This window comes from Nycticebus coucang, chromosome 19 (assembly GCF_027406575.1).
Source record: "Nycticebus coucang isolate mNycCou1 chromosome 19, mNycCou1.pri, whole genome shotgun sequence".
NCBI classification, from domain to species: Eukaryota; Metazoa; Chordata; class Mammalia; order Primates; family Lorisidae; genus Nycticebus; species Nycticebus coucang.
The window spans coordinates 49,646,491-49,670,814 of record NC_069798.1 but is presented as its reverse complement, the minus strand read 5'-3'; the positions used below and the strand labels follow the sequence as shown (position 1 = coordinate 49,670,814).

The following is a 24,324-nucleotide window of genomic DNA, read 5'->3' as shown; positions in this document are numbered from 1 at the left end:
CTAGAAGGGGTAGTAATGTTTCTTGAATGAAGACACAGATAATAGGAAGGTGTGAGGAACTTGGAAAGAGTGTGCTGGGAATAAGCTTTGAGATGCTTAAAAGAAATGTGCTCAGGAGGCTGGTTATGGTCTGAAGGATTGTGTCCTTCTGAAATTCACATGATGAAAGATAGTCCCGGGTATGGTGGTTTTAAGGGGTGGGCCTTTGAGAGGTGATTAGATAATAAGGGTGTAGCCCTCCTGGATGCCCTCATGAAAGAGGCCTGAAGGAGCTTTCCCCGGGCATGACGGGAGGACACAGCTAGCAGGTGCCACCTCTGAAGCACAGAAGGAGCCCTCCTCTGACACCCAATCTGTTGACACCTTGTGCTTGGACTTCTGGCTTCTAGAAATGTGAGCAATAAATTTCTGTTGTTTGTAAATTACCAATCTAAGGCATTTTGTTATAGCAGCAGGCATGCCTTTAGACAAAGTTTAAACATAAGAACTTATTCTTGTTTCTGGTTGGATAAAGGCCCTAAAAGCAGAAGAAGGTATACCAGACAATTCAAAAACAAAACAGTCAATAAGCAAAAATATATTCTTGAGTCCACCACTGGCCAGAGGTTAGAGTGCACTAAGACTTTGACCCAAGCATCTGGTGATCTGGTATATTCCACAGAGATGTATACCATATATAAAGGACTATACAGGAAGTCCAGCCATTGTTAATACTATTTTTTCACATTACAAGGCTGCCCATAAAGACACACACACACACACACAAATCCATTTTCTTTGGGGAAAATGGATGCATTAGATTATCATAGTCTATATTAGAAAATATCACTTAACTCACCCCTATGTTCTAATTTGATACTCAGAAAACAACTTTCAGACAATTTTGGCTTCCCATCCACATCTTTTAACAGGAGACTACCAAAATGCAAATTTATCTGTTCAGGAATCAAATTCTCATGAAGACTTGTTAAAATGGCTAAATAAATAAATGTGGTGTTTCATAAAATAGAATACTACAAAGCAGCTTTGACGAATGAGAGCTATTTGTAAACACATGAGTAAACCTTACAAAATGAAGTTAAAAATGAAAGCATACTGCAGCAGGATACATATGGTGTGATGCCGTTTCTACAAATTTGTAAAAATGTAAAATAATACTATTTAGTGATACATATAAATCCGTAGGAAGCCTCAGACTGGAAGTGTTTACATCGCAGGGAGGAATGGGTGACAGTGGAGAAGTATGTGGTAACACTGAGGCATATGAGAGACTTCAATAGTGTCTTGAATATTTAGTATCTTAACCTTGGTGGTGGGAAATAAGATGCCATCAGAACAAATGTGCTCTGCAGACCAAAAGTACCAGTAGCTTTAAGTTATATAACTGAGTTGAGTTTTAGTTCAATCAACCTTAGTATCACCTTTCCTTAAAAAGAATTAAATTTTTACACTATTTTACATATTTCATAATGCTTTAAAAATCCTATTTCCTTAAAGAAAGATGGAGACTTTACCTCTTTCATATTTACATGGATGGAGCTGGAACATATTCTTCTTAGCAAAGTATCTCAAGAATGGAAGAAAAAGTATCCCATGTACTCAGCCCTACTATGAATTATAGCCTAATAATATGGGGAAGGGGGAAAGAGAGGGGAGGGGAGTTGGAGGATGGGTGGAGGAGGGTAATTGGTGGGACCACACCTATGGTGCATCTTACAAGGCTACATGTGAAACTTACTACATGTAGAATATAAATGTCTTAACACAATAGCTAAGAAAATGCCAGGAAGGCTATGTTAATCAGTGTGATGAAAATGTGTCAAAGGTACATAAAACCAGTATATGGTGCCCCATGATTGCATTAATGTACACAGCTATGACTTAATAATAAATAAATAAATAAAACAAAAATAAAATCTTATTTTAAAATCTAAAAGGTATCTAACAGCTTTGTATCATTTATAAAATGCTCATGTTCAGTTTCTCTATTTTAATGCATCTGTCAATTCCCACAGGCATCATCTCCTGGTGGAAAGCACTACAGGTTTGTTAATAACTTCATCTATTATTGCACCAAATACCAAAGTCCAGGGTTCTTGGCACTTATAGTTAATAAAAAAATTGCTTCAGATGCTCTACAATTAGCCATTTAATTAATCTAACTAAGTCAATAGAACCTAATTTATATACTTACCATTTAGGGTGCTTCTATCAATCAAATTAGTATCAACAGGCCAATAACCTCCATCTCCATGGCGACCTGTTTATTGGGAAAGCATGTCAGAGTGTGAGTTGGCATATAAACCATGAAAGCACACACGAAACAACATGAACATACAGAACCAATAACTACTTCAAGATACACAATTATTGATCATTATTTTAGCCATCTCCAAGAACCCTCACAATATTAATACTTTTATACCTGTGACAAAGTTTTATATTCCATGTATGAGAAAAATTGTTTACAGAAATAGACTTCCTGAAACAAGCTAAATTCAATTTTTCTCTGAGAAGCCATCTCTATCATCTTTTGGTTTTCTTCAATATGCTCATTAAAGTGTCAAAGAAAGGATTTAACCGTGGTATCGGTCTAGATGTTGTTCTTTTGAGCTCTTCAGAACAGAAATAATGTTGGTGTCATGGCTTCTAGGTCCTGACAATTTTGTCATCCACTTGACATGACTGTGGCAAATTGTTATTACTATCTTACAAGGGACAGAATATTTATTTCATCTTTCAACTGGGGTTTAAGTATTCTTTTTACTTGTGCCGAATAAGGCAGATGGAAAAGAGATGCTAGATTAGAAGTTGGTGGCTAAGCCACAACCCATACCTTCTAAATATTTCCTACAAATACACTACGAAAGGAAGAAGGCTCCTTCAGTTGAGGGTCCTTCCAAGAGGTGTCTAACAGTTGCAAAAGTATTACCGCATCACAAAGTCCCAAAGATGCAGATGCTGGCATGGATGTGGAGAGAGGGAAACACTTTTACATTGTGGTGGGACTGCTAACTAATACGGCCTCTTTGGAAAGAAGTATGGAGAATCCTCAAAAAACTCAAATTAGAACTCCCATTTGACTTTGCAATCCCAATCTTAGGCATCTACCCAAAATAAACAAATTCATTTTCTCATAAACACATTTGCACTAGATTGTTTACTGCAGCTCAATTTACAATTGCCAAGATTAGGAAACAGCCTAAATGTCCACCAACCCAGGAATGGATTAACAAGCTGTGGCATATGTATACCATGGAATACTATTCAGCCATTAAAAAGATGGAGACTTTTCATGTTTTCTATTAACCTGGATGACAGTGAAACACATTCTTCTTAGTAAAGTATCAAGTGAGTGGAAAGGCAAATATCCAATGTACATAATACTAATATGAATGCAGCAGATTGTCTAATTCACACCAACATAAGAGGAAAACTCATTTCAATTCAACTTGGAGGGCGGGGAATGAGAGGTATAGGTTTGGGATACTCCCACTTACTGGGCACAATGTAGGGGTGTATGGCACTCCTTTGGGTGAGGGACACAAGCACAAGAAGGACTCTACCTAACAAATTCAGATATTGTGAACTGGTTGTCTGGTACCCTCACATTAATCTGAAATTAAAAAAATATATATTTCCTAAAAAAACAAACAATCAAACAAAAAGAATATTGAGCTAGTGGGTGGTGCCTGTGGCTCAAAGGAGTAGGGCACTGGCCCTATATACCACAGGTGGCGGGTTCAAACCTGGCCCCGGCCAAAAACTGCAAAAAAAACCCAACAGAACATTAAGCCAAGAATTAACCAGAAATAATAATACTAACATCCAAAATATAATTAATGGTATTTAACTCCAGGTGACCTGTTTCCCTACTGATATATTTGTAGAACTGTAACTATTAATGTTTGATTAGATTTCGAGTTCTAGACCACCATAAAAAAAATTTCAGAACTGAATTTATATGTGAATACGCACCAGAATACAAATAATTCTCCAATTCGTTTGTTTAAAATCATGATTTCTTAAAGCACTTATAATTAGTGGATGAGGAATCCAGGTAGAGCCTGTCAGCTACCATAACATAGATTATTTCCTCACATTTGTAGATTTCATTTTTCTTCATCTTTATGACTTTCAAGTCCTGACCCTGTGACATTCTTTTGCATAACAAACACTCCTCTTTCTAAACCCTTCCCAAGATTTCATCACTTTCTTTGTCAAAGAGCTTTGAAGAAACAGCTTAGAATCTTGTTCCCTGACTGTACATTCATGATTTTAAAAATTCTTTTGATATCAAGTTAGAGCTGAAGTTAGGATGTCAAGCTTCCAACAAGCAATAAAAGGAATTAATCCAATTGCATTACATTATGTCCTCAGCATAAAATGGAACATTTGAAATCTGCTGGGCCAGTGACTGGGAGTGCACAAAGAGGGGGAGTGAAGTTAGAGGCTCCCGGGGGCGGGGCAGGCAGGAGAAGCCGTGGGGGGGAGAAGCAATTGAAATGAGCAGACATTGTGAAAATTTTAGTGGGTTGACAAAAATATGGACAAGTCCAACCCTTTTCCAAATACTTTGTTTATGTAACTCTGACATTTATCTGGGGTTTCAGTGGGCAGAGGATAAGCTTTACCCACGGGGAACCAGGAGATCTATGTTGGAAGAACAGAGGCGAGACAGAAGTTCTGTATGAATATTAAGACAGCTTTTTCTAGGAACTGAAAGCAGCTAGATTGCAAAGCAGTCAGCCAAAAGAGATGCTAACAACCCCATCACTTAGGGCGGGAAAGCAATAAAGGGCTTCTGTTGGGAATAATCCTGGAGAGGCTGGAAATTAGGTAGGTGGCCTCTAGAGGGCTTTCCTTTCCTCTAGCATCCTGACAAATGTCTTTTTAATGAAGTTTTCAACTCCCCCAGCTAGTCTGTGGGAGGATGAGCAAACAAACCCACAAATACCTCTATGTATTACTTAAACATAAAGCTCTATACGTCCAGCTCCCCTAAAATAGAGCAAGGCTATTGATATATTGTGAATTTCAAAAGGTAGAAAAGAAATGAGACATCACACATGTCAGATCACTGGGTAAGATAAAGCAACTCTGGTAATACTTCTAAATAAGATTTGGCAGGTTAAGACTGGGGCATTCTGCCTACAGAATCCAGTGTATTGATGTGTGTTAATGTTTTGTTGGTTCTAATTAAACTGATACCACAAAAGGAAATCAAGTAACTCTTAATGACAGAAAATACTTAAGGAAATTTGGCATCATGGATGTGCAAGATTAAATTTATAGTAATTTATATTTCTTACAGTATTTCAGTAGGAAAACACAAAATCCATTCCTAAGGTATTGATAAGCCTGGCATCTCTTGGCCTAAAGACATGGAAATCAAATTTTAACTTTGTGTGCTGTTAAGTTTCCATCCTCTGAAATACCTTTTAAATTTTGGGAAGGCTTCCTTTATGGGATAATAAGAAGTGATAATAATAATAATAATAATAATAAGGTTCTCCCACTGCTTTAAGGCAAGCATCACAAAGCCATCAAGTGAAGAGACATTGGACACTGAAGCGGAGAGGACACAGGTGTTACTGCTTAGATGCCAAAGCATTGTTAAGGGCTTGTTGATATGGGATGTGTTTAGTTACTCTGGTTAATTTCATAAGCACTGATATAGTGAAATAGAGAACTAGTTAGAACTAGTAGAAGATGGTCAGAGTAAAGTCATTTAATGCAAAGATATATAAACTACTTCCCCATCCCAAAGGTCTTAATTTTACTAATGGAATGTAAAACTGGCAATAATTCTTTCAAAATTTATGAAATACCTACTATAGGCAATGCATAATCTTAGATCCTCAGGGAAGAGGTTGTATAAAAAGATATATTAGATATAGATCCTGCCATGACAGGTAGAGTTGGTTCATTGCAATCACATCCTATACAAGTCTACTTGTAATTAATATTAGCTAACTACAGATGGTTCTTATTTCACTTTAAAAATTTAACAATAATTTAATCTGTTTATTATAAAATCACTATTGATTTAATTAAAAATGTTTTTCATGTATCTAGTGTTATAAAAAGACCTGCAGGCAAATAAAAATTAATGTATGATTTTCAATCATAAAATATTACATGTGCAACAATTATATTTATTTTAAAATCCTTGAATTACTTTTTTGTATACTGTACTAAATCTTTAACATTTTTCAAAATTAGAATTTTAAGTAAATACATTAATGGAAATTTAAATATATCATTTTTTTAATTGATGTAATAAATTTCAGAGTATAGGCTTTTGTTTCCCCAAATAAGGCTTAATATGGATCAAAGAATTGAAATTGGGTAGTTTTTCTTTTTTATATGGATTAGTATATGATTTTATATGAACAAAGTGACAAAAATTTAGTATATGAATACAATTCTACATAATATAAAGAAGAATGCTGTCCTGTATTGCTGTGTACCCATACCCATATTTTCTTTTTTTTTTTTTTTTGTAGAGACAGAGTCTCACTGTACTGCCCTCGGGTAGAGTGCTATGGCGTCACACAGCTCACAGCAACCTCTAACTCTTGGGCTAACGCGATTCTCTTGCCTCAGCCTCCCGAGCAGCTGGGACTACAGGCGCCCGCCACAACGCCCGGCTATTTTTTGGTTGCAGTTTGGCCGGGGCTGGGTCCGAACCCGCCACCCTCGGCATATGGGGCCGGTGCCCTACTCACTGAGCCACAGGCGCCGCCCTATACCCATATTTTCTTACTAACAAATTGAGAGGGTGGGAGAGAATTAGACGCTTGAGAATTAAGATGCTCAAGATGCATTACTTAACCAGGTAGGGATTTCATCCAGATAATTTCATCAACAAAACAAAACAAAACAAAACAAGACACTTCTGCCAGAAAGTTTTGGTAACTAAAGCCAATATTTTCTACTTTCACCTTAGATTTTGAAACTAGGAAATGGTGGTTTCAGAAAGAAAAATAAGAGAAATAGGTATATGGTTGATTTAAAATAGAGGAAGTGTGGGGATGTGTTTGACTTATTAAAACTAGTTTATGTATACTTAGGTGTATTTTATTTTGGTAACTCTTAGGCAAATTCCAGTCAGAAATTTTGTGTTCTTTTCCTTTGAACTTTTAAAATATTATAAACTATAAAGTCATTTAAGGAGTTACCTTTCATATTTTATTTACAGGATAGAACACTGAAAAGAGTCTTCTTTTCATTACTTCTTTTCATTACTTTTTGGCAGATGGTATATACTTCCTTTGGACAAAAGTTAATATCTCTTTGATTTCCCTACTACTTGGTCTATGGATTGAGAAAATATTGGGCAGAAGTGATAAGATCCCCTCTAGGAAGTGTGCACACTGTTACATTCCTTGGTACTAAACATAAAATGCCAAGGATGCTTATGTTAACTAAACATAAAGTGCTCTCAATATCCAATGAGTGACTAACATCTTTTAGGATGCTTTGCAATGTGTTAATGATGTATACAAGTTTTAAGTTATTACTATCATGCAATTTATTCTTTACATGTTTGCTCATGTCACAGTATTTTCGTTATATTCTTATTGTGATATGTATGCATAAAATGAAACAACATTGATGTTCAAATTAAATCCTTACTTGGAGCTCACATGGGAAGATGGGGACTATTTTTTAGGATAAACAATTTTCAGCACCTTGCCACAGATCAATTCAGTTGGGATTTCAGCCCTAGAGTCTGGATTTTCTGTATGGAAGTTCAGGGAAGAGAGAATGGAAAATTAATCCTCAGAGGACATGGATAAAACTGAATGTGGTAGTTCTAATATTTCCTTGAATCCATTCCCTGAATGGGAGTAACAAAGAGCTCTCCAAGATGGCTTCCACACTGTCAATCTCTAGGAAACAACCCACAGGCCATAATCTAAATCAAGTGGACTGACTGGGCATCTAACAAACGTTTGAGATGAATCCTTCCAAGGATGCAGAGCCCTGAGCTCTTTTTGATTTTAGAATTGGTCCTCTGGAAATAATTCTGGTGATAATGATGGAAATTACATTGGTTTCTCTCTTCTATATGAGTGGATAAAGAATATATGTTAACAGCTGAATACAGTTTTACTGTCCAACACACAGATCATATGTAGATATATTTAAAGCAGATGATTTGTCAGAAGCTGAAAATGTTTCTAAGATCAGTTTACCATGCAGTTGATAATAATGCTGACTTTAAACAAAGCCTTCCAAAACCAGGAAGGAAAATCATAATCAATACACAGGATATTTCAAATATATATTAATAGAAAAGAACTAATGCTCTCTCTTCACCCTTTCCTAAGACTCAACATATTGTTTTGAAATAAACATAAAAGAAGGTTCATTGACTGAGAGAAAACATAATATCATAGTATATATGTCAGTGTATAGCCATTCATTTCTATGAATGTAGCTGCCCTCAAGATTTTTATGCTAATATGCCTAGCATATGTTGAGCCCTGGTGTTCAACAAATCCTTATTACTCTCCTTTCTTTAAAACTTTTGGTTATTTGCCACCTGCAGAGAATCTGAAAGCAAAAATCTGCAGAATAGGAATGTATTTGGTAAACTACTCTGAATCAGAGACAGTGCAATTTGCTACTGTCTACTTTTTCTTGAACTGTAGGGGGAAGGAATTTTTTCCAATTCTAATTCCTGCCTTTATGCCTTAAAATATAATCAGGGTAGACTCTTGCTGAGAAACAAGAGAAACAAGTGGAAACAAATCCACTTTTTAAGAATCCTTAGAAATCACAGCACTTAGCTCTCAGGTCAAAATGGCTGGCTGTTGCAGACCAGCTGTTGCAGCATCATTCCAGTGGCTGGATGGTATTCAAAAATGGTATTACAAAGCTGCAGGATTCAATAAACTAGAGTTAACACAAGATGATGATACAATATAGGAGGATGAAGATATAAAAGAAGCCAGAAGAAGGCTTCCTGAGAACCTTGATTAAGATAGTACATTTCACAGTAACAGAGCAGTAGACTTGACCATAAGGCAGCAGAACAGTGGCAAAAATATGAAGAGGATAAATTGTACCTTGAACCATATCTTAAAGAGGTTCTTTGGGAAAAAAAGAGAGAAAAGAATGGGCAAAGAAGTAATCGTATAGTTGAAGTCTATGAATGTAGCTGTCCTCAAGATTTTTATATAGATGGTTAGACTTTAAACATAAAACTTAAGAATGATTTCATCTGCAGATGTATTACTTTAAATACATGTCTATTACAATAAAAGATCCTTAGAAATCAAACTAAAAACTGAGATTATAATTTCATACACAAATGTCATAAAGAGTGACCATACAGTTATAAAATTAAGGCTATTCTAAGAGTGAAAGAGGATGCTATTTACAATTTGGCTTGGACTTAGGTATTAGTCAAGATATTCCTGGACCAAATGCAAAATATGTACATCCTAGACATGGACAATTTGAACAACTACATCTCTTATCCTAATTCCTGCTCTTGGTCGACAGCTCAGCTTGATTTGGGATCTTGACTCTCTGAGGTATATGTATAGTCTCCTGCAAGCTTGGCAACAGACAGGGGAAGAAAAGTTCCCCAAGCAATCTTCTAAAATAGGAAAAATATGTTAACAAATATTGCATTCTTTTTTTGTAAGCACCCTAGTAAAAGTAGTACTATGCTAAACCAAGTGATATCTGGATTCCTGAACATGAATTAATAAGGAGCTTTATCACAAATATCCTACCTTATCTATCTATCATCTATCTATCCATCCATCCACATATAATATTTTTTTCAGAAGCACATTGGTTACTCCTAAGAATCCAACCACTTCTCATTCTCACATTCTTGACATCTCATAAGGGGAGTAAACAAAAGTGAAAGGGCAAATTTTAGGGAATCCAAGGATCTGGACAGATAACAAGATCTTTTGATCACAGGAAAGTAGTTAACCCCCTTTTTAAAAGATTTTAGTTAAGAAATCTCCTTAGTTCTGGCATATAGCATGCTAACTTTAATTATTCCATCTGCTTTTACCTTATTGCTGGTGAAAACTTGTCAATTTCTCTAATCACCAACATCCTAATATTCAACACATCTAAAGTCCAATAAGTTTATCAGTTATTGTAATTATTATTCACTTACATTTAGAAGGAAACTTCTGATTAACCATTGAATTGCTAACAGAATAAAGATTAAAATGGCTCAATAACATTAATGGCATGATGGGTTGATGGCAGTCTATGAAGTTCTTCCTCTCACCAGGTCTCTATGTATACACTCTTGCCTCTACTGAACAGAAATAAAGCCCAGCACATGAGTCTAAGAAATCATTTTTATATTCTGCCATTTGTCTTTATTAAAATTAAAGAAATCTGTTTCTGTAAATATGGGCACTTTCTTGGCTGACTGGATCCTCCCAAGAGCTAGCTCATTAGCCAATCTACACCATGGAGGATATGGCAGCCTTTGGTGGCTTATGAAAGAGCACCTGTTCTCAAAGGCCACTGAATGATTCATGAAAGCCTCTCCCACCTGGGTAGTCCACAAAGGCAGGTGTGAGATATGTTTGCACCAGAGTGAAGCTGCCAAGCAGCACAGGAAGACGAGGCAGCAGGGCACAAGGGCTCTCTCTTCTCCACGTAACTGTCTCCAGTTGCAGCTGCAGTATGAAAACACCCAAACACAAGCATCCTACCAGCTGCCCTCTAGTAGAGGAAAATAACAACACTGTTGGAGAACCATGCATCATCACTTGTGTATCTGTCCATGCTCCGCCCGCCCGCTCAACAAATGTGTTGACTAGATCCACAGTTCTGAGCATTAGAGCTATAAAACGACTATTGCAGAAACTCATAAATTAGTAAGAGGAAAACAGGTTGTGAACAATTTTAACTATACAGCAATCTCCAAAAATTAAAAAATATATATCTTTTAAGTAGGTAACATAATAAGAAAATAAAGTGATTATCTATGTATGTCTAGTAAAATGATAAAAGATTTATCAAAGGAGGTGGCATATGCAGTGAGAATTCAAGAACGAATGGAGGGTGCTGCCTGTGGCTTAAGAGGTAGGGCGCCGGCCCCATATGCTGGAGGTGGCAGGTTTGAACCCAGCCCTGGCCAAAAAAAAAACTGCAAAAAAACCCCACAAAAAGAATAAATGGAAATTTGACAGGTCAGGAAGGGTGAGGTGGACAAGCTTAGAAAGTCAGGGAGTAATAAATTAATCAAACTCCCTATATGCTCTACCAAAGAGTCCAGAAGTTATCTTGTATGGGACAGGGATTCGCTGAAGGTATTTTAAGCAGAAAAGTGACTCAATTAAATATGTATTTTAGAAAGATTATTTTGGATGAGTGTGAAGACTAAATGGATTAGAAGAAACTGATAAAATAAATAGGGTGAGAATAATAGTGATTATGAATCTATGAGGCAGACATTATTAGCCCCATTTTATAGATGAGTAAACTGCAGTTCACAAAGATTAGCTAATATATTCGGGGTTGCATTTTAAGCAGCCAGGTCTGCCTGATTCTGATGATGATGAGGTTACCTCTAGTGGGAGAAGTAACAGCTATAGGAAGGGATGGGAGGAGGATGGACAGACATCAAAGTACTTCTGAGAGTTGATCCTGGTGTGTGAGTGTGAGATTTAGGCACACAAGTGTGACTGGAGATGGGTGGCTCCATTTTAAAAGGACATAAAGAACAAGCAGGCTTTGAGAGGGCGAAATAGAGTTTCCTTTGTAACCATTCAGAGTACTGGGAGAAATGAAAGCAGCACTTCAGAAAAACAGAAGAAAAAGGCATAATGGAAGTGGCAGAAAAAGGGTGAACCAAACTCTTGCATAATCTCTGATACCGAGGTCTCATTTCTATTTCCTATCCGAGAACATCCTTTTCTGTCCCTGCCGCACAGTCACACCTCTCCAAGCAGGAAACAAACGTTCAGTACCAGCATCTAAGGGAGGCTGAGTCTGCAGGGCTCCCATTCAGGGGGTGAGCAGATTTCCCGGGCCCGTGCAGACAGTAGGCACTTGATGTGTTGAGAGGTAGAAAAGCTTGGGAACTCCCACGTTAGATCAGAGAAAAATAAAAGCCTCTTCACCAATGCATCTCTCTACAGTAGTGTATTATTACTCAGCACTGTGGTGCCTTAATTGTCCCCTGAACCCATCCTACTTTCCTCACTATTTGCCCAACTTCTTGGGTTCCTGATTTCTCTATCCTAGCATTCCTCTAAATAAAGCGTCAACTATTCTTTCCCCTGAAATCATTTTTATTGGTTCACGTTCTACTCATTTATAAATCTAGTTTTAGGTTTTAAGAAGTCTTTCCTACTATAGTAATTTTCCATCTGAAATCCTATAGCATAAGTATGCATATGGTACCTGACTTGGCATTGTGTATTTTTCACGTCGGGCTGATGTCCTTGTGTGTGTCCTTGGAACTATATTGCAAGATCCTTGAAAATGGACCCATGGAACCACACATTTTCTAATGCTTTGCAGACCTAGGACAGAGCCTCTCAACAAGTCCTCAAAAGTGAGTCCAGTTCTTTTCACACTGCCTATCCACAATTTCAAAAACCCATCAGCACTCATTAGTTTTGATTTTCTTCTTTCTGTACTCAGAATTACAAGCAGGTGGTGAAATTCAAGTCTATACATTTTCTACTAACAAGGAAGGATGGGAAGGAAAAAGATCAAGAAGAGTGCACGGGAGGTCAAAGTCATCTACAAATACGAGCATTATTTCCTGGGTGATAGAGAACTTGTTTTTCTGTGCTTTAGTAGGTGATTACAGAATACAATTTTCTGTGTTGCAAACATACTTATATCTTTTTCAGCTCTCCCAATATTAATAAATAGACAGTATACACGGCCATATGCGCTATTATTGTTGATTTTCCAGCCTATACATTTCCTTTGAGGGTAAAGCCTATCTTTTCAGATGACTCTGTTGTAACTGTTTCCCCAAACATTTATCTTGTGATTCAATTCAATAAACACTTATATAAGCAATTATAATACGAATGGTTCTAAATCAGGGATGTAGGAGTGACAATATGAATCCAAACAGTTCTCTGTATTTGAAGAGTTTAAAATCTGGTCAAGAATGAAGAAATATTACAGTCAGAATAATTTGAGTGTTCTGCACATACAGATGAGTAAAAGGCCAGAAAGTTAAAAACAGATTCTTCAAAAGCAATTGAGAAGGGAGTCTTAAAAGATGAAGATTATTCTCAGTTGAGAAAGCAAAAAAGTAGAATTGAACCTGAGAAAATAGTGCCAGTTAATAGCAACCAATTGAAAAAGATGCATTTTTCCAGAGTGATCTGTGACTATGGCAAACAAATGTATGGGGACAGATCTATTGGCCATGAGGACAGCAAAGAGATGTTGAGATCAGACAGTCAAAGTCTTGATGGCAAAGAAATAACCTCATCTCACAAGCAGCAGGGACCCATCTGTTCTGGAAAGAAAACTGAGGCATCAGATAGTATAGGGCTGATTGAAGTGGGCAGAAGGCTTTGTACTTGGCGAATGTCTAAGAAAATGACATCTAGCAATCCAGTGAGTCTTCAGAGAAGAACCTGTTTGTGAGATTTAACTGGAGGGTCTGTAAACAAAAAATGTGTATCTTACAGGTCTGAGAAAGTTAAAATTCTACCATAATGCATATCAATTGCTATGAGGACCGAGTATGTTTTCTTCTTTCAAAATTATCTATTAAAACACTAAAAAACTCCTGAGAAGTTGACATAAGCAGCTCCTTGACTGCTTGCTGAGAACATGATCAGCACCTTACATTGCACTAAAAGCACATTACTCATTTTCTGCCACTATTATTACACCACAGTCATAATTTCTAGAATTGGAAAAATTTGAACCTGAGAAAAGCACAGGTTAGAACAGTTTTTTTCAGTAGGTATAGCAAGCATTTGAATAACACACTGAGTTGAAACTATACACAATAATAGGCTAAGAAAAGGCTTTAATTTTCAATTAAACAGCTCCCATCAGAAGGTGCTAAAGGTTTCAATTTTTCAAATTAGCAGTCTGACTCCTGTAATCCAAGCCCTGCAAAGTCTGGATTACATTAACTAAATTCCAAGCTTGACTAGACTGCCTTGAAAACCCTATTTCCCTGAAATTAGAAACAATTAACATTCTGTTTATTCATGAGATTAAAACCGCTCAGGTGGAAAATGGCAGGTGTAGTGTTAAGTACTTTGCCTGAATACCCTATTGAGGGAAGATGAAGTCCTTTACACAAATTTACGGTGATGCCATTTTAACTTTAGCCAGAAATTTTAGTGTGGTTAAGAGCAGAGGTTCTCAGATTAAATAGCCTGGGTATGTGTTTGGGTTTAACCATTGTCTACCTGAAATAAAGATATATATATATATATAATATATAATAATACTATATATATCATATAATGTTTCTAATATATATATGTAGAGAGAGAGCGATACTAATCTTAGAGATACTAATGTTTCTAATAAATATAAATATAAATATATGTGTGTGTATATGTATATATATATATAGAGAGAGAGAGAGAGAGGGAGAGAGAGAGAGAGAGAGATACAAATCTCTAACCAAAGGGTTTAAGAAATGAATTGCAATTCAAGACACACAAACCCGGGTGTTGCCAGGTGTGTCCAGGGAATAAAAGAAAAGGCTGGAGTTTTATAAGGGAGCAGGGGAAGGTTTGCAAGTTTATTTGAAAGTAAGTTTGTTGGTGCTGGTGGCGTCTTATAGGACCCCGTCATTTCTGATTAGTGAGTGTCAGCAGTTGCCAGGTAAGATGTCTAATCCCAGAGTCACAATGAGGACCTTGCAGTTTGGGGTTTGGGCTCATAAGACAGATCCTGGAATAAATGTACATGACCTGAGTACTTGTCCTCATGGCCTCCTGACTTTATGTTAATTGGGTATGACATAAAAGAATCCATTATATATAACTGATTTTCACACCACTTAAGTGCTGTGGGGTTCAGACAAGTTTTAACCTCTTCATGCCCCATTTTTTACATGTTAGTTTGTTATGAGAATGAAATATGATAGCAGATGCACAGTGCACGTGAGGGTAACTGACATGAGGGGGAAAGCCTTAAATGTGAGATCCTGCATCATGCAAAGATGCTGTGCCTGGGGTTGTATATTCTCATACCAACCCTAAAGCCTGGGAATCTCAAACCTTGAAGAAGGCAGAAGATAATCTGGGTGAATTTCATCATTTTACAGATGAGGAGTCCAAAATCACACAGAAGGTCACAGTGGCAGGACTGCAGAATGAAGGTATCTGATTCCTTTCCTGTGCTCTTACAGCACAGCCAGACTGACAGTTGATGGGGACAGCGAGAGGAGAGCATTATCAGCTATTACCAAGATTCCAAGGGGAGTAATTCTCCCTTCCTGCTGGGCATGCAGTTCACATGGGCTTTCTCCTTTTGATCTGTAAACTGGCCTGTGAGTATGTGGCACTTCCTTAGGCCTAGTAATTCAGATCATCCTTCTGCCAGGCCATGGAGAAGTAAAGACATTTGAGAGTGCTCAAAGTGAGCATTTACTTCATAATTCATCTCAGCAATGATACGGATCATTTCACAAGAATTTCTGCCCTCTTTATGGAACTGTATCATGGACATAGCACCTACCCTTGCCACAGGGGCAGGCGGGGAAGCACATGAAATCCTAAACATTAGTGTTCATCATACTAAGAACATCAGTTCTCCCACATACACATTTCAAAGTGGAGAACGATATTTGGGAGTTAAACAGAACATAAAGATGATACAAACAAAAATAACAGCCTAAAATTAAAAATTTGATCTAAGACTTTCTTTCAAGAAGTAGCTATATTTTATAGTTACAGCTAGTCTCCATTGCAAACCCCAAAGAAAGGTATTTTCTAAAATGATTCATATGATAAATTGCTCATTGACCCTAATCATTAGAGAAATGTAAATCAAAACCACCCTGAGATATCACCTAACCTCAGTGAGAATAGCCCTCATCACAGTCTCAAAACTGCAGATTCCAGTGTGGATATGGAGAGAAGGGAACATTTTTACACTGCTGGTGGGACTGCAAACTAATACAACCTCTTTGGAAGGAAGTATGGAGAATCCTCAAAGAACTCAAATTAGACCTCCCATTTGATCCTGTAATCCTGTTACTAGGCATCTACCCAGAATTAAAAAAAAAAAAATCCTTTTATCATAAGGACATTTGCACTAGACTGTTTATTGCAGCTCAATTTATAGTCACCAAGATGTGGAAATAACCTAAATGCCCACCAATTTAGGAATGGATTAACAAGCTGTGGTATATGTATACCATGGAATACTATTCAGCCATTAAAAAGATGGAGACTTTACATCTTTTGTAGTAACCTGGATGGAGGTGAAACACATTTTTCTTAGTAAAGCATCACAAGAATGGAGAAGCAAGAATCCAATGTACTCAATCTAATATGAAGGCAGTAGATGAGCTGATACAAGGGGTGGGGTAGGGGAATGAGCAGGTGGGAAGAGGGGAAGAGGGAGGAGGATGAGGTTACGGGCTATGGAACACTTCTTGGGGGCAGGGCACAATTACAAGAGGGACTTTACCTAACGAATGCAATCAGTGTAACCTAATTCTTTGTACCTTCAATGAATCTCAAACAATTAAAAAAAAATGCTTCTATGAGGAGCTCTAAAAAGGTTAAGCTGATTTTAGAACAACAAAAATCCAAATTAGCCACAATCTATGGTGGAAATATCACATACTCTAGAAGAGCGATTTTCAACCAGTGAAGATCTTAGGTATGCTTCAAACATTTTTAAAGATCATTAATTAAAATTAAATTATTTTGGAAATAAGTTTAAAGCACTATAAGTATATTTCTTTTTGTTATTCTTTTTTTGATCAACATAATTTAAGTTTCAACAAAGAAGTTTAAGTATAGAAGTTTACCTATAGGTTCAAGTGTGCCATGTGTTAAAAAAAAAAAAAGGGTTGGAAAAACACTGCTCTAGGAGAAGAAAACATTTTGGCTTCTAACTCTGCCAATGATTATTTGTGTGGCTTTGAGTAAAATGTTAACCTTCTGCTTCTTCATCTGGAAACCTGGGAAGATAATTAGTAAAGAAGTGAAAGAACAGCTTTTCTTTTGAAAGTGGATACAATGGACTGAATTTCATCCTTCCCCAAGTTCACATATTAGAGTCCTAACCCCTGATGTGACTGTACTTGGACACTGGGCTTTTATGAGAATAATTATGATTAAATAAAGTCATAAGGGTAGGGACCTGATCAGTAGCACTCGTGTCCTCTTCAGAGGAGATACTAGAATGTTTGCTTTCTCTCCATCATGAGAAGACACAGTGAGAAGGAGGCTGTCAGCAAGCCAGGAAGAGAGCCCTCACTGGAAACTCACTCTGCTAAACCCTAGTTAGGGACTTTCAGCCTCCACAATTGTCAGAAAACAAGTTTGTACTATTTAACCCACCCAATATATGGTATTTTGTATTGGCACAGCAAGCTGGCTAACATAGTCATACGATATGTCAGGATCATGTACTCAATGCTATGGTTTCCCACTAACAAGATACACCAGGCTGAGAGGTATTTGTCTTGTCCTTTAGAATATTCACAAAGATAGGGAAAGGAGGGTCCACACTGGTATAATAGTAGTATACAAAACTTTAAATAGGACTTTTTTTGAGTTTCACTGTCATCAAGGCTTAGAGTGCTGTGGTTTCAGCCTAGCTCACAGCAACCTCAAACTCCTGAGCTCAAGTGATTTTCCTGCCTCAGCCTCCCAAGTAGCTGGGACTATAGGTGTCTACCACACTGCTCAGCTAGTTCTTTTAATCTTTTTTTAAATTTCAGATTAATGTGAGGGTACAAACAATGAAGTTACAATGTTTGCATTTGTTATGTAGAGTCCCTCTCATAGTTGTGTCTTGCACCCAACAGGTGTGGCATCTTCATAGAAGAAGAAAAATACTCATTTTTATCATATGGCTAGTTCTATTTTCAGTACAGACGGGGGGGTCTCACTCTTGTTCAGGCAGGGGTCTCACTCTTGTTCAGGCTGGTCTCAAATTTCTGAGTTCAGGGGATCCCTTCACTTTGGCCTCCCAGAGTGTTAGGATTATAGGCATAAGCCACCATGTCTATACATCTATAAAACTCTATAGATGTATGTCAAATGTGTTTGTGTGGCTGTGTATATGTGTATGTGTGTGTAAATGTATGTGTAAATATATGTAAATGTATGTATATGTAACATGTATGTGATAAATGCACTTGGTGCTTTAAAACAGGGCTTTGGAAACAGGTTTATTGGGTTTGAATCATGGCCTTTCTACTTACTAGCTATGTTTCTACAGGCAAATCACTTAAACTCTCTAAGCTTCGGTTTCTTTGCCACTAAAATGGAGCTGATAATAGTATCTCTCTCATAGAATTGTTATGAGGATTAAGTAAGTGAATCATGCAAAGGTCTTAAAATAGTAACGGGTGCTAAGTGCTACGTAGGGGTTCATTTTGTGACTATACATGCTCACACAGACACAGATACAGACTAATTAAAAGAGTTGTAATCAAAATATGGAAAAGAAAAAAAATCTATCCTAGACCTTTTTTCTCTTCACATAGATTATGCAATTTCCCTACCCTACTAGATGCCTCCCCGCCCCCCCCAAATTAAACATGGTGGTTAATCTCTAAGATCTGAAAGGTACTTCCAAATATATTGGCCACTTGTACCTGGAAGAATCTACAGAAATAATTAGGACATGGAGTAAGAGAGAAGGGGAGTACCAAAGAGGAGAATTATAGAGTAGTTTACGATTAGAGAGTTTAAAAAATGCTAGGTATAATCAATTCACAATTACATACAGGGATTAAAAGTGCTATGTTGCCTATCATTTTTGTATTGGAGAAAATAATTTTTCTTAAATCAAAACTGATCCTAATATAACTGTTAGTTTTCATATTTATGTTCCTCATGGTGGATCTTAGATTCCAAGTAATTATAATAATAATTGTGACAAGAATCTAGGAAGTACTTATTTAGAACAATGGAAACTTTCCTCACTTTCATACAAGTCAAATTCAACCTGCTGCTTCTCTATTTTACTATACATCTTCATAAGGTTAACTCTAGCCCAAGGTGCTAAATTTTCTCTCAGAGGCAATTTTCTCACAGCAGAAATTCCACTTCTGTTACAAATCTAACAGTGGGATCATTTCTCCACGGGAAGGGGCAAACAGGTCCGACAGGGGGCACAACAAAACGTATCCCTCTGATTTGCTATGTGCTAGAAGTGGGAATGTAAATAACAGCCTTTTCCTATTATTTTCAACAGTCTTAGCGGAATCTTTAATACGGGTTGTTTCTCACATGGTCATCAACTCAAAAAGACTGATTTTGCTTATAAAAAGATTCTGGGGACCAGAAAATTTTTTCTATTTTCTATGTAAGAATTTAAAGATATTTTTTATAACCACTAAATTCTATGTCACCAGTCCCTCTCAATTTTACAAACGATTTGAGTTTAATGTAAAATTTAAAACCTGTCAACTTGACTACGTCAGTCATGATTGAATGAGGTGCTGAGTGTGAGACTATAACATCATATGTGACAGATCTAGGTAATATTAGACAAAGGAAAAGAACAACTGACCAACAGCAGAACCTCCATAGTGGACAATATCCCTACATTGACCACTTCCTTAAGTTGACCTAATTTTCAGAGACCAGGCATGCACCACATGTACGTATCAGTACAGCAGGCCTAGTTCCTTACGTTGACCACCTCTGTATCTTGACAGTTCCTTGGGTGGTCAACTTATAGAGGTTCTACTGGGTACTGATATACTTAAGAACTGATGATAATTCTTGGGAATCCCTTTTGTTTCTAATAACTAATCTGATTTCATTATAGACATGTGAATCAGAGTAAAATCCATGGAAGGGGTGTGATGACAGAGACTGGGGATAATTAAATTATTTGCTTTCTGTAAAATGACCAATTTACAAAATATATTTTTTGTAGATTAAAATAACATTCAGCAGAACAGCTAATTGTAAAAAAAAGTAAGAGTAATCCTAGCACTCTGGGCAGCCAAGAAGAAATATCACGTGAGCTCAGGAGTTTGGACCATCCTGAGCAACAGTGAGAGACCCTGTCTCTAGAAAAATTAGCTGGGCATCATGGCTCATGCCTGTAGTCCCAGCTACTCAGGAGACCAAGGCAGGAGGATTGCTTGAGCCAGGAGTTTGAAGTCGCAGTGAGCTGTGATGACACCACTGCACTTTAGCCTGGGCAGCAGAGTGGGACTCTGTCCCAAAGGAAGCAAACAAATAGAACAATTAAAAGGTATGCAGAGAGAAGTGGGAATCCAGTTATTGAGGAGCTTGGTTACATTCCTAGACCTCAGCAACATTTCAACTAGTTCCGTTACTCCTTAACTATTTTTGGTGAACTTTTTCTGTATTATATTATTCCTAAATGTAATTTCAAAAACTAGAAATTATCTCTCTGTAGAAGTTACAAATTCATTTAAGTGAAGAAAGTTATGAGAGATTGTCTCAATCATTTTATAATTGAAATAATAAAACAGCTTCTATTATTCCAGATTTAGATTTGGCCGGCACTAATAATTTAATTTAGCTAAGTAAATATATGCCAAGCACTAATTACTCATCATTAATATTGTTTCAAATATTATGATTTAGTAGATATTGATTCTATGAAAACATGTTTTCAGTGGAAGGAAGCAGGGGCAGCCAGATTAATGGAAATCATAGCACTAGATAGACAGCTCTGTGCACAGTATAATTTCTATTATTCTGCATGTAAACCCCTAGCCATATTCTGTTAAACAGAGGCATGGTTTAAACACAGGATCACTGAAGAAAATACTACTCATGGAGGCATCCTTCTGTTAGTGAGAGCCGACATGCAAAGGCTTAGTAGTTGTCAAGAGTTAAAAAGCATTTCTGCTGAAAAGAAAGTTTTCCCCTAATCTTCTCACATGGTTCCTTAAGAGACATGATTTTGCAAGTTCTGCTGACAGTAGATGTCCAGATCAGGAGACAAAGTACATGAGTTATAGACTCTGAATCATTAAATACTGACAACACAGACTATAACCAGTTACTAGATTTTCAAACTCCCCTTGGAAAGAATATAACATCCCCCCCAAACCAAAAGTCATAAACTATTCTTTTTCTCCACTTAGCATTCTAATTGTCCTTTGTGTAAAGACCATAGAATCCTACTTTATCAATCAGTCCATAACCCATGGTAATAGAAAACTCATATGTGTCTTTATGTGGGTTGATAATTCTTATGTATCTCCATTTTTCGTTCATGCCTAATCCTTCTTGTTTCTCTCTACAAATCAACTTTTGGCAAAAGAAAGAAAGGAGGAGGAAATACTTCGACTCAAACCAGCATCAGACTCAGAATGAAAGCTTTCTACTTCAAAAAGAACAATGATAATGCTCTAAAAAAAGTTGCTTCAGCTTTGTTTTTATTTCTTAAAAGAAGCTCATTGCAGAGTAAAAGCACATATAATTTATGGATTTTCTCTGTAGAGCCACATAACTTTAATCTGCAGCTCATGAAAGGGTGTAAGAGCAGCTTGAAAATTATGCTGAGCTTAATTATACTTAATGTGAATTATTCAGAAGTGCAGACAGAGACTAAAAATTTATTTCATACAAAGAAGCTTGACATTTTAATTGGTCCTTCCAAAGAGAGACAAAACAATTTCCTCTCAAGAAAATTTACATCTTCCCTATCAGAGCCACAGCCTCAGCCAAGCAGAACTTCATTAACAAGATTAATCATCACGCCAGGGTCTGCTTCATCAGGTGTATGGCCCAGGTGAAAAGAGGAATACAAAGTAATGATTGACATTTCCAACGGGTAGGACTGATTCAAGGAGGACCAAAGGACAGATGGAGCCACCATACCTTGGTCATTAGCCATTTTGTCAGGATGTTCCACTGCGGGGGAAAAAAGAAATAATATTACTAGATTTTGACATTTCATAACAAGAAAGCTGACATATCAAACCAAGAATTTTGTTAGCAAGTTTCCATAGCAAGGCCCATACTCTATTGTGATAAAATCTATAAGCACTCAAAGTATGAGTATAGTAGATTACTTCTATTAATAAAGGATCACAATGAAAATATTTTTCCTGTATAAACGCCTTCTAGGTTATCTTGTTTTTCACATCCTTCTAAACTGAGAATGATCCCCCTGTAAGTTTAATTAAAACTAGAATGAATAGTTTAAAAAAGGCCTACAATTACCAAGTAATTATCACCCATATATATTTTACTTAACTCCAATAAGCTATCTTTTTATATGTGATTTTTTTCAAAAGGAGAACTTAGTGAATATTCACATGACTAGGGTAAAGTAATGGTAAATCATTAATATGATACAGTTTAATGTATTTTTTGAGCCAAGGTCTCACTAGGTTGCCAGGCTGGTCTTCAACTCCTAGGCTCATGGGTTCCCCTTGCCTCAGCTTTGTGAGTGCCTGGCATTACAGAAGCACGCCACCATCCACACTTACCTACAGCGCAATCAGATGGTTGGTAAAATTTCAGGCATTGAACAACTCTTGGTTGTTCACTATTTCAAATAAAATATGAGTAATGATCTTAAAAATGACTTTATTAAATTTTAAAATATCTCTATAATTATAAAAAGGATTCCTTCCTTTCTGCTAACCAAATGAGACTAAATAGGAGGTAAATCTCTAGCATTATTGCATTTCTAAAAACTATGACATTTTGACTCATGTAGATCTTGGTAAGCTTTCATCAATTAGAATTATTTCAACTCTACTTAATTGTGTTTGTCCTTTGAGTATTCTGGGCATACTTAACTCACTTAATGGCCTCAGACTTGATAGGTAGGATGTGATATCTGCTGGTTTGCTTCTTGTATGTCTCAGTTAAACATACACAGAGAAAAAAATATAATAAGCAGGAAGCTTTAACAAAGTTTTCTCATTATTTGTGGCTAACTCATAGCAAATCCATCATTATTTGAAAAATAACTTGAAAAAATTCCCTATAGGTAGTGGCTCTTTCCTTTCTAAAAGAAAGAGCATAAATCATTGCTTAACAAAACTGTTTAGAATTGAAATATTTAAATAATAATGCTGTTTACAAAACCCCTTCTAGATAAACATAATTTATATTTATTACATCGTAGGACAGATTTCTAAACCAGAGATCAATAATAATTTAATTTTAAAATAATATGTAATATATTTTTTAAAATATATCTTAGTAAGTACTAGATGGAGAATTCTGGGTCACTCATTGGAAAATGGTATGTATAAGAATGCTTATTATGGCACAATTCTACAAGCTTTACTACAAAAAAAGTTATTAAGATATAACGGACACATAAAAAGCTGTACATATTTAATGTACACAATTCAATGAGTTTGGGAATAAGGATATACCTATGAAACCATTAGTAGCATCAAGGCCGTAGACATAGCAATTACTTGTAAAATTTCCTTCCAACCCCCGTTTTATTTTTTTGTTTGTTGTTTTTTTTTTGTGTGTGTGTGTGTGATAATAACACAATATAAGATATACTCTCTTAGTAAATTTTCAGGATATAATACAGTATTTTATCTATGGGAAATATGTTATACAGTAAATCTATAGAACTTATCTTGACACATCCTGGTCTTGTAGTGGTTAGAATCTGGCACTCTCTGCAAGCTTTCATTAAGTTTTATAAATATCTTAGAGAGAGGGTCTCATTCTATTGCCCAGGTTGAAGTGCAGTGGCATGATTGTAGCTCATAGCAGCCTCAAACTCCTGGGCTCAACTGATCTTCCATCTCAGCCTCCCAAGTAGCTGGGACTACAGGTGTATGCCATCACACTCTCCCAATTCTTTAATTTTTTGTACAGATGGGGTCTCACTATTGCCCAGGCTGCGATTGAACTGGCCTCAAGTGATTTTCCTGTCTCAGCCTCTCAAAGTGCTGGTATTACAGGTATGAGCCACTGCACTTCACTCAAGAAGTAACAAAGATATATTTTTTAAATCACCAGGCATCTAATCTCTGCAATCTAAGCACCACAATTTAATTTTTATCTAGATTTTTTCCTCTATTTGAAAACTAATGATTTTTAAAAATACCCTTTACTAGAGTATTAGGGTTGTTGACAAAGGTGCTTTTGAAAGGCAATTGCATTCTGTGTAGTTTATGGAAAGGGACAGGATATTGAACTGACATGCTAATAT

The 24,324-nt window shown here is 36.6% G+C and overlaps 1 protein-coding gene across 1 annotated transcript in view; it reads right to left on the bottom strand.

Annotated features, from left to right (window-relative positions):
• DCC (DCC netrin 1 receptor) overlaps window positions 1-24,324 on the bottom strand; it is a 1,249,028-nt gene that overhangs the window by 78,913 nt on the left and 1,145,791 nt on the right. The window contains 2 exon segments of the mRNA XM_053571848.1: window positions 2,195-2,260; window positions 22,008-22,040. Coding sequence (XP_053427823.1) covers window positions 2,195-2,260; window positions 22,008-22,040 — 99 coding nt within the window.